General features: G+C 38.7%; 1 protein-coding gene across 1 annotated transcript in view; it reads left to right on the plus strand.

The window, feature by feature from the left end:
- LOC144955949 (uncharacterized) overlaps positions 1 to 11,478 on the plus strand; it is a 27,141-nt gene extending 15,663 nt beyond the window's left edge. The window contains exons 4-5 of the mRNA XM_078886211.1: positions 68 to 296; positions 7,993 to 11,478. Coding sequence (XP_078742337.1) covers positions 68 to 296; positions 7,993 to 8,195 — 432 coding nt within the window. The 3' untranslated portion in view covers positions 8,196 to 11,478. The remainder of the gene's footprint in view (positions 1 to 67; positions 297 to 7,992) is intronic.
- The last annotated feature ends 942 nt before the right edge of the window (positions 11,479 to 12,420 follow it).

Here is a 12,420-nt window from a genome sequence, read left to right on the forward strand (position 1 = left end):
TTAATAACCCCCTTTTAAGATTCATTATTTTCTTTTTATCATAAAGACCTGTACGATGTTTTCACAGATCTGTCTGAAAACGTTTGGGCATTCGGTCAGTCTTGACCATCACCGAAGCATCCACAACCAAGAGAAGCAGTTTTCTTGTGGTCAGTGCGGCAAGGCGTTCAAACGATCATCCACTTTGTCCACCCATCTCCTCATTCACTCGGACACTAGGCCGTATCCTTGTCCTTACTGTGGGAAAAGGTTTCATCAGAAATCGGACATGAAGAAACACACGTACATCCATACAGGCAAGTCAACCCCCCCCCCCCCCCAAAAAAAAAAAAAAAACAAAAAAAAAAAACAAGACAAAACAAAACAAAAAAACAAAAAAAAAAAAAAAAAAAAAAAAAAAAAAAAACAAACAAAAAAAACCCCCCAAAAAAACAAACAAAGATAGTCTAGTCCATCAGAGACATAAGGCCATTGGAGTCATGGGATCTATTCCGGTTTCTTTAGCGTGAAACGGACAATAGCGATTGCTTGCTACCCTTTTTACCGAAAAACATTTTCCACCAGATCCAACAGACGTAGGTACGCATTCACTCCTGGGTGGACAGGGGGGTCGGAAAAATCTCACGACTTCACTCGTGTGTAGCGAGTGCTCTACCAACTGAGCTATCGAAACCCGAAACAGGTAGGCAGTCTTTTGATGATGATAATAATAATATAAGAACTCATTTTTGATAAAAAATGGCCTTCTAACTAAACTTGGCAAAAATCTCAGTTCAAACCTTTTCACCATCCGACTGATTACGTCATTCGCTGTAACAAATCTGCGTCAACGTAAGAGCACCCAATGTCATTGAAGGCTAAAATTGAAAACTGCGTTCATGATATTCGGCTGTGAATGGCTTTTAATAAGCTTAAAATAAACGATGATAAGACTGAACTAATTGTTATCCGTAAGAAAGCAAGCTGGAGTATTTGTCAATGAGACAAACATTGGATTAACTATTATTCACAATTCAAAAACGGTGAGAAATCTAGGATTCTTCATGGACGAAGCTACAACTTACGATAAACAGATCATGTTTCAAAATGATGCCAAGTCCTTAATTATAATATTATAAAATGTAATAGTAGAATTAGAAGCCTCATGGATGAAACATGTACGCGGTTGGTCGTGCACGTACTTGTAACTAGCAGAATCGATTACTGTAATTCATACTTTTTGGTTTCCCGATGCCAAATTTGACGAAAATTTTAAAATCTTCAAAACAAAGCTGCAAGAATCATTCATAACTGGAACAAATGTGACCCTTCGTCTCAAAACGGTATTAAGTCGGGTTGGTTAAGATGTTGAAAATTGAATTTATAGCCAAAATATCAGACTTGTGTTGAGTTTGTATGTTTTATTGAGGAGAATGGATTCCATATTTTAGGGTGCTAATGCCAACAATTTATATTTTTGACCAGTTTAACATTTAATTCGGCTTTTAAGCATCTGGTTCGTTCCGACATAATACCGTTTGGGGACGATGGTGGTGGTGGTGGTGGTGGTGGTGGTGGTGGTGGTGGTGGGGGTGGTGGTGGTGGTGGTGGTGGTGGTGGTGGTGGTTTTGGTGTTGTTGGTGTTGTTTTGGTGTTGTTGGTGTTGTTTTGGTGTTGTTTTGTTGGTGTTGTTTTGGTGTTGTTTTGGTGTTGTTTTGTTGTTGTTTTGTTGTTGTTTTGTTGTTGGTGTTGTTTTGTTGTTGTTTTGTTGTTGGTGTTGTTTTGTTGTTGTTTTGTTGTTGGTGTTGTTTTGTTGTTGTTTTGTTGTTGGTGTTGTTTTGTTGTTGTTTTGTTGGTGGTGTTGTTTTGTTGTTGTTTTGTTGGTGGTGTTGTTTTGTTGTTGTTTTGTTGGTGGTGTTGTTTTGTTGGTGGTGTTGTTTTGTTGGTGGTGTTGTTTTGTTGGTGGTGTTGTTTTGTTGGTGGTGTTGTTTTGTTGGTGGTGTTGTTTTGTTGGTGGTGTTGTTTTGTTGGTGGTGTTTTGTTGTTGGCGTTTTGTTGTTGGTGTTTTGTTGTTGGTGTTTTGTTGTTGGTGTTTTGTTGTTGGTGTTTTGTTGTTGGTGTTTTGTTGTTGGTGTTTTGTTGGTGTTTTGTTGTTGTCGTCGTCGTCGTCGTCGTCGTCGTCGTCGTCGTCGTCGTCGTTGTTGTTGTTATTATTATAAATAAGAGGCGGGATATACCATTTCTCAGTTTTTTATTTTTTTAAAATACTGTAATCCATTTTTAAAAGATGGATGGGATGCCAGGCACCAAATCAACCAATGCTATAGCCACGCCCCCTGTCCTCTGGGCTCTCCACTCCTCACAACACACCACACTACTAGAGCGAGAGAGAGAGCGAGAGAGAGAGAGAGAGAGAGAGAGAGAGAGAGAGAGAGAGAGATTGAAAAAAAAATCTAAAACAAAATTCTAGGAAAGTGAATGTTACATTGAGGCACCATCAATCTGGAACTCACGCTCACGTCTTTCCCAGAAGCGCTCATACTCTATCGAGTCTGAAGACAATATTGTATATTAACTTCCCCTTAATAATTCAAAATTTAACATTTTATTTTCTTTAAATTTTCATATTATCACCTACGATGTCTTGTAAGGCGCCATTGAACACATATCATCACCTACGGTGTCTTGCAAGGCGCCATTGAACACATATCATCACCTACGATGTCTTGTAAGGCGCCATTGAACACATATCATCACCTACGATGTCTTGTAAGGCGCCATTGAACACATATCATCACATACGATGTCTTGTAAGGCGCCATTGAACACATATCATCACCTACGATGTCTTGTAAGGCGCCATTGAACACGTAAGGTAGAGATTGGCGCTATATACATTTCTATTTATTCATTTATTTATTTACTACAAAATGGCGCTTAACAGGCCGCATGCACTGTATGAAACAGACATTTAGTTTCATATCACCTATTGAGGATTCAACTGATATTATAATAATTGTTAAACGTGTTGAGCATGGTTAAGCTGTGGTTGCTCTAACCGCGTATTTATTTATCTATTCTATTTTTGCCCTTTGTTCATATCAGGATATTTTCTAGATATTCGTCATTTCTGATATCAGTGCTGGCTTCGTCCTTATATCTATCTATCTATCATTATCAAAACACGTAGAGATTACGTTATAGTTATAACAGAATCACTCGTCATTATTTCCTGTGGAATCAGATATCGTCAAGCCAAACAGATTTATTTGTCCTGTCGACTCGCAGTCTCTAGAGAAAAGGGAGATCCACCACATCAAATATTCAAGATTTTACACCCTGGTTTACGCTGAAATATTCATAAAGTGCGCGATAGCGAGGTCGCATCTTAAATGTCGTTTCCATTTATTTGGGCATGGGAGAAATACCAAGTGAGGCCTGGATTCACAGCAGGGATGCATTGAATACCCAGGCTGCCCATTGACAAAATTGCCGCTATTTGATCATCCAATCAGATTTAATATCTCTGGGATGAAGTTGACCTTTGCGGAAATAACCTTAATGCACGATACACCGTGCGTGCTTGCTAAGACCCCACAGGCGTAGAAATTAGATAAAAGTGAAATGAACTTAGAAATGAAATAATGTTATGTAGTAATGTTGAGATGACTGGGAGTCAGCGATAGTTCAGTTGGTGGGGCACCCGCCTATCGAGCTAAGGAGCTGGTATCGGACCCAGGAACAGGCAAAGTTTTTTTTTTTTTTTTTTTTTTTTTTTTTCCCCTTCTTCTGACCCTTCTGTTCCTATGGCAGTAGTTGGGTAGCTGGTTTTTGTTAGATATGTCGGGAAGTCCTTTATGTTGTAGCAAGCTATTATTGCTGCCCCTTTTAAATTGTGACCATCGCCCCCAAACGGTATTATGTCGGGACGAACCAGGTGCTTGAAAGCCGGATTAAACGTTGAACTGGTCAAAAATATAAATTGTTGGCATTAGCACCCTAAAACATGGTATCCATTCTCCTCAATAAAACATACAAACTCAACACAAGTCTGATATTTCTGGCTATAAATTCAATTTACAACATCTTAACCATCCCGACTTAATACCGTTTTGAGGCGAAGGGTCACAATTGTCAAATACCAGAATAAACACAGGCCTCGTGTGAGACTGATTGGTTATTGGTTGACCTTTCATCAACAATCGTAATACACTACAGTTGTTGCAAAGACTCCACGGATGTAGGAATTTAATATAAAATTATTTTTTAAAATTAATTTTAAAATGAGCTTTTATATAGAACAATATCCACTAAACGTTCTCAAAGCGCTTTACAGAGGGTCCCTGACCAACAGCATAAAGAACGAGACATGACGCCTATTCGGTGATAATACATTTTTTTTCAGAGAGAGAGAGACAGCGTTGTTAACGGCCAGGTACTCATTTTACACCTGAGTACGATGAGAGAATGTGAGTAGAGAGTCTATTCCAAGGAATCAACTATCGAGGCTCGAACCCAGGATCGTCCGATCCGAAAGCGAGTGTCATACCACTAGACCACATAGCCGCAATTGTGGGATGTGACTTTCGAGACCCGTTTAGTTACGCTAAGATAGAACGTGAGTTAACTTGCATTGTATTTTAATATGTGACCCATCGTCTCAAAACGGTATTATGTCGGAACGAACCAGATGCTTAAAAGCTGAATTAAATGTCAAACTGGTCATAATAAATTCAAATATGGTCAAATATAAATTGTTGGCATTAGTACCCTAAAATATGGTATCCATTCTCCTCAATAAAACATACAAACTCAACACAAGTCTGATATTTCTGGCTATAAATTCTATTTTCAATATCTTAACCAACCCGACTTAATACCGTTTTGAGGCGAAGGGTCACGTATACTTGACACGATGGAATCGTCAGATTAAATTAGGTTGAATTTCAAAAACACGTAGGGTGTTAGTGGTCAACAAGGTCAAGAAGTCAAATATTTCGTAACTGGACTTACTAAATAAATAACAGCAGCTGCAACAACAACAACAACAACAATAACAACAACAATAACAACAGCAGCAACAGCAACAACAACAATAACAGCAACAACAACAACAACAACAACAGCAACAACAGCAACAACAACAGCATCAACAATAACAACAGCAACAACAACAATAACAGCAACAACAACAATAACAACAGCAACACAAAAATAACAGCAACTACAACAGCAACAACGACAACAACCATAAAAACGACAACAACAACAATAACAACAGCAACTACAACAGCAGCCAACAACAACAACAACAAAGGAATTTTCGCCGGATGATGACAGAGTGACTTGGCAGAATTTGAAAAGTCAGGGCCAACCAGAAATCCTAAAGCTCGATAGAAATGATCATATTATTATTATCATTGCTGCGTTGGTTACATTTTGTCAGAAAGCAGGTTTGTTCTGTCAAAAGGGTGACAAGAATCCATCGTTACCGTCCCGTTTGATGTCCGGATAAGCTCATGCCCCAATGCCCAAGAGACCGAATGATTACAGACCGACCTTTCCAATAACTATCGTAACGCAACGCCCTCCTCGGGGGGTTGCAGAGACCCCCCGCCCCCCACCCCACCCCCACTGGCTGAGGTATTAAAGATGAATTGAACGAATCCAGAAATGAAATAATAATAATTCTGATATGTGACCCTTCGCCTCAATACGGTATTAAGTCGGGATGGTCGAGATGTTCAAAATTGAATTTATAGATAGAATGCGCTTGGCTAAGAAACTCACAACATTGCCATCCGGAAGTATAACGGACCAACACACAAACTTATGTGTAACCTTGAACGTTTAAAGTGTGGTTCATACAGTTTAGTGAGAAGTACTCATAAACGTGGATGGCAAAAGACAATAACAAAGACATGAGTGACGTCATCTTCATTCTATCTATAGCCAGAAATATCAGACTTGTGTTGAGTTTGTATGTTTTATTGAGGAGAATGGACACCATATTTTTGGGTGGTTGGATGGGAGCATCACCCTTGAATCATATACCTATGATGTTCGCATGGGTGTACGATCCGATAGTGATGTCGTTTCTTCTTCTCTTTACTAGCCTATCCTGCTTCTTTGGTTTGTGATTGTATTTTTGACAGGGGATATTTTTTTTCCTGTAAATCCTCTGCCTGTTTGTTCTTGGTTATTTATAATTTAGCTTATGATATCTTTAGGTTATGCTTTTGATTGACATTTGTACTATTTTTATTAGATTGCTTGTTTTTTTGTTTCAGCGGTCTCTCATATAACCTCAATTGTGTTGGAAGAGACCTAAAGCAACAAACAAACAAAAAAAAGACACCATATTTTTGGGTGCTGATGCCAACAATTTATATTTTTGACCAGTTTAACATTTAATTCAGATTTTAAGCATCTGGTTCGTTGCGACATAATACCGTTTGGGGACGATGGGTCACATATAAGTCAGATTCTGGATAGCTCAGTTAGTATTATAGTACTCGCTCAGATACCCATTCACCGCTGGGTAGACAGGGGGTCAGAAAAAAAAAATCTCTCGACTTCATTTGGAATCAATCTTGGGTCCCTTTGATGAGTGTGAATGGAGTGCTCTACCAACTGAGCTATCGATCGGGACCCCCGGATTGGACTTTTAACTCACTCAACCCTAACACCGACCACATCCGTAGATTCACCCGGGGTTACTTTTACCCCATGCCTATTTATTACAATTTGTTGAGACAAATTATAGGCGTCGTATCAAAGTTAATGTTTCATAGTTTTTTTACATGTTAATGGTAGTTGAATAAAACTATGTACCTACATGCTCATTTTAAATACTTTTTTGAAAAGTAGCAAAAAATCTCTAGGATTGAGTGAGTTAAAGGTATTGTCAAAATAAGCGCATGGGTGGATTGTTTGTTGGAATCACCTGCTCCCTTTCTGAAACGGTCTCTTTGTTTGTTTTTTGTTTGTTTTTTTTTTGTTGTTTTTTTTTTGGGGGGGGGGGGGGGGGGGGGGGGTTGGGTGTGGGGGGGGGGGGGGGTTGGGTTTATTTGTTTGTTTGCTTTTTTTTGGGGGGGGGGAAGTGTTGGGTTTGTTGTTTTTTTTTTGTTTTTTTTTGTTTTGTTTTTGTTTTGTTTTTGTTTTGTTTTTGTTTTTTTTGTTTGTTGTTGTTTTTTTTTTTGTTGTTGTTTTAGGGGGGGGGGGGGGTGGTGCTTTTATTGTCAAGACTTTCAACTTTTCCTCTATATCTTCCTTTTAACTGTCGGTGAAATGACCTAATGCGCCGTAAACCGTAGCCATTGTTAACTTCTCGCCTGACACTAGAACCCTCTAAGACTTATAGCTTGACGTCATTTTTTTTAGGTTTTCAGTAGCGTCTGGTGAGTTGTCGTTAGTAGATCTCAAGGAAACGAGTTATTTCATTGGTTGAACTATTGAATACACCTCACGATTTGTTTTCTTTTGTGGCCAACGACTTGTCTTATGATGTAATTTTTGGTCAGTGTCAGGTTACGCGCAAACCTCCTAAAACAAACAAACAAACAAAACATAAAGATACAATAAAATAAATAAATAAAATTCCCTTTATTCATCCCATTGGGGAAATTTGACTCTAGGGTCTATTCCAGGGGAAGACTGGAATAACCCAGGCGTCAGCCGCAGCGCAGCGCCGCAAATGATACCAGTTTGATGAGACGGCACGAATCCTATTTAGTGACCCATTGTCCCCAAACGGTATTATGTCGGAACGAACCAGATGGTTAAAAGCCGAATTAAATGTTAAACTGGTCAAAAATATAAATTGTTGGCATTAGCACCCTAAAATATGGTATCCATTCTCCTCAATAAAACATACAAACTATACACAAGTCTGATATTTCTGGCTATAAATTCAATTTTGAACATCTTAACCATCCCGACTTAATACCGTTTTGAGGCGAAGGGTCACATTTCATCTTAATTATTGTTATTTTCCCTACATTTTATCCACAGGTGAAAAACCTCACAAGTGCCAGCAATGTGGAAAAGCCTTCAGTCAGTCTTCAAACCTTATCACACACAGCCGCAAGCACACGGGATTCAAACCCTTTGCCTGCGCGCAGTGTGGACGGGCCTTCCAAAGGAAAGTAGATCTCCGGAGACACTACGAGACGCAACATTCCGTGGGAGGTGGTGTTATGATGACAGAATTTTAGAATTATTTGTTTGTGTGTGTGTGTGTGTGAGGGAGTGTGTGTGTGAGGGAGTGTGTGTGTGAGGGAGTGTGTGTGTGTGAGAGAGAGAGGGAGAGGGAGTGTGTGTGTGTGTGTGAGAGAGAGAGAGAGGGGGGGAGAGAGAGAGATAGCGTGTGTGTGTGTGTGTGTGTGTGTGTGTAGTGAAAGATGGATGTGTGAAATGAGTTACTGTAAGTTTAGTTGGGCGAATGGAGAGAGAAAGAGAGAGAAAGAGAGAGAGAGAGAGAGAGAGAGAGAGAGAGAGAAGGGGAGGGGGAGGATAAAGAAAAAGAGGAAGAAAGAGAAGGATAACGAAAAAGATAGAGAAAGAGAGTGATAAAGGAAAAGAGTGAGAAAGAGGGGGAGGAATAGAGAAAAAGAGGGGCACACAAACACACACATACACATACACAAACACACACACACACACACAGAGAGAGAGAGAGAGAGAGAGAGAGAGAGAGAGAGAGAGAGGAGACAGACAGACAGACAGAGAGGGAGAGAACGACAGACAGAGAAAGGGAAATCGAGAGGGAAGTTGTTTGTTGCTGTTTTTTCGTTTGTTTGTTTATTTATTTGTTTTTGTTTTTTGTTTTTTTTTTGTCTTGTTTTTTGTTTTGTTTTTATTTTTGTTTTGTTTTGTTTATTGCTCGAACCTATTTCAACATTTGAAAAACAAATTATATATAGATATAATGACAAGATCCACGCTCAGTTTTGTACATAAAAATTAGGTCTATATGACCTACAATTTATTAAATAAACGAAACATCTCAGGTCGACGATCATCAATCTCCAAGTGGCTGGGTGGGGTTCCTGACCTCCCATGGTGGGCAGGGAGGTACATACTGTGTCTTCTATCCCCCGTTCTCTGTTTTCCAACATGCTTTCTGTCTTTGTCTTGGAATGAGATTACTTGGTTTTGTCCTGGTCCTGGCCGGATGCCCTTGCTGAGAGGGGAAACAGTCAAATGTATAGTTAGTTTTGGGAGATGATATTATTTTCCTTGTTAATCATCTCTCTGGTATGCACTGTATTATGGTTTCTTTATTTTATATATGATTTGTAAAACATTTGAGTGTATTCCTCGTAGTGGGGACCTGTGCTGGTGTCTGGATGAGACTTTTAATTTTAGTGATCTCAAACTAAGTACTTTGATAGTGTGCTCTTGGAATATACACCGGTTTCTTATTTGAACCAATTCCCCTTTGTCTTCCCTTTTCTTGGGTGCTTTAATTGTAATTCTAGAACTTTTTACTATCCCATTTTCTTCCTTTTTACTGGCGCTGATATGACCTTAATCTGTTGTAAAACCCTTTAAAAAAAACCCCCAAAAAACCCAACAAATTCTTGGATGCTTTAATTGTAATTCTAGAACTTTTTACTATCCCATTTTATTCCTTTTTACTGGCGCTGATATGAGCCCAAATGTACAGTTAGTTTTGGGAGATGATCATTTTTTCCTTGTAAATCATCTCTCTGTTATGCACTATATTATGTTTATTTATGTATTATATATAATTTGTAACCATTTAAGTGTATTCCTCTTAGAGGGACTTGTGCTTGTGTCTGGATGAGACTTTTAGGTGATCTCAAACTAAGTACACTGATAGTGTGCTCTTGGAATCTACATCTATTCCCTATTTGAACAAATTCCCCTTTGTCTTACTTTCTCGTGGGTGCTTTAATTGTAATTCTAGAACTTTTTATTTTCCCATTTTTTTCTTTTTTTTTTTTACTGGCGCTGATATGACCTTAATGTGTTTCAAGCGCCGTAAAACTCTTAAAAACAAAAACAAACAAACTTCAGATCTACAACTTTTTGCTCTATCACCTGCTTCGTTGTTTTTTTTTAAATACTGATGCTGAAATGAAAGTGCTTCAAGCGCCAACAACTCTCAGAAAAACCAAGAAAGTCATGACACGGCTACCAATGGTAAAATACAAATAATATAATGTGCTTTTTTTCTATTCCAATGAATAATGAATAATAAGAACATATTAAAGATGATTTCCATTGAACTGAGTAGTCATGTAAATGTCGCTGCTCGAAGCTGGAAGAAATAAATAACCATGTGAAATTGAATGTAAGCTTTAATTTAATATACGAAAACAGATAAAATGGACGTTTTGGGTTTCCACTTTATCAACAGAACAGGATGACTGTAGTATTTCATTCATCCTGCTTTGTTGATAAAGGGGAAACCCGAAACGTCCATTTTATGTTTTCATATATTAAATTGAAGCTTACATTCAATTTCACATTGGTATTAATTGAACAAATTGGGGAGCAGTAACTATTCAGACAGATCTTAAAGTTAAAGATGAGTTTGAGATAGTGCCAAACATTGTGGCTATGTGGTCTAGTGGTATGACACTCGCTTTCGGATCGGAAGGTCCTGGGCTCGAGCCTCGCTCTCGGCGCATAGTTGAGTCCTTGGAAAATGCCTTTTACTTACATTCTCTCACCGTACTCATGTGTAAAATGAGTACCTGGCCGTTAACAGCGTTGTCTTTGTCCGAAAAATTGTAGTATCGCCTAATAGTCGTCATGTCCCGTCCTGCATTTTAAATGTTGCTGTTGACCAGGGACCCCTTGTAAAGCGCTTTGAGCACATTTGGATATTGCGCTATATAAAAAAAAAGTTTAATTTAACTTAATTTAACGAAATAGTATCCACCCAAAAAATCAGCATTCCTCGACCTGGAATTGAACCTCAAACCTCTTGCACACTCTTTCTCAGATTCCATTTTAACTACTGCGGCCCAGGGTGGGGTTCCTGGCCTCCAAGAGTGGGCAGGGAGGTACTTACTGTGTCTTCTATCCCCCCCTATATCTGTTTTCCAACTTGCTTTCTGTCTTTATCTTGGAATGAAATTACTTGGTTTTGTCATGGCCCTGGCCGGTGTCCTGACTGGGAGGGAAACGGTCAAATGCATAGTTATTGTTTTTGTGAGATTATATTTTTTTCCTTGTAAATCATCTCTCTGTTATGCATTATTATATTTAAATTTATTATTTTGAATGTATAATGTAAGCATTTTAGTGTATTCCTCTTTGTTGGATTTTGTGCTTGTGTCCGGATGAGACTTGTAGGTGATCTCACACTAAGTACATTGGTGGTATGCTCTTGGAATCTACATCTAATCCTTATTTATACATAGTTCCCCTATGTCTTACTTTCTCTTGGGTGCTTTAATTGTATATCTAGAATGTTTTTACTGTCCCATATTCTTCCTTTTTACTGGCGCTTATATGACCTTAATGTGTTGCACTGGGTGGGGATCCTGACCTCCCATAGCGGGCAGGGAGGTAAATACTGTGTCTTCTATCCCCTTATATCTGTTTTCCAACATGCTTTCTGTCTTTGTCTTGGAATGAGATTACTTGGTTTTGTCCTAGCTCTGGCCGGAGTCCTAGCTGGGGGGGGGGGGGGGGGGGGGGAACAGTCAAATGCATAGTTATTGTTTTGGGAGATGATATTTTTTTCCTTGTAAATCATTTCTCTGTTATGTATTATTATTTTTATTTTGAATGTATAATGTATTTGAGTGTGTTCCTCTATGTTGGATTTTGTGCTTGTGTCCGGATAAGACTTAAAGGTGATCTCAAACTAAGTACATTGGTGGTATGTTCTTGGAATTTACATCTGATCCCTATTTGTTCCCAGTTCCCCTTTGTCTTACTTTCTCTTGAGTGCTTTAATTGTAATTCTAGAACTTTTTACTATCCCATTTTCTTCCTTTTTTCTGGCGCTGATATGACCTAAATGTGTTGCAAGGGCCGTAAAACCCTTAATCGTCTCCTTACCACCCATAGAAAAATTGCCACATTCGTTACGATACAGCCAACATTTTTGTCATTCTGATATCTTTTGTACATCATAATATTTGAAACAAAAATCTGGGTGGGGATCCTGACCTCCCATAGTGGGCAGGGGGGTACATACTGTGTCTTCTATCCCTTATCTGTTTTCCAATGCTTCTGTCTTGTCTTGGCATGAGATTACTGTTTTGTCTGGGCTGGCCGGAGTCCTAGATGGAGGAAACAGTCAATGCATGTTATTGTTTTGGGAGATGATATTTTTTCCTGTAAATCTCTCTATGTAATGTATTATGTTATTCTATGTATATGGGGCTTTGAGTGTATTCCTCTTGTTGGATTTTGTGCTTGTGTCTGGATGATACTTATAGGTGATCTCAACTA

Source organism: Berghia stephanieae, chromosome 10, assembly GCF_034508935.2.
Source record: "Berghia stephanieae isolate SIO BIC M18660-M18661 chromosome 10, UCSD_Bste_1.3, whole genome shotgun sequence".
NCBI lineage: Eukaryota > Metazoa > Mollusca > Gastropoda > Nudibranchia > Aeolidiidae > Berghia > Berghia stephanieae.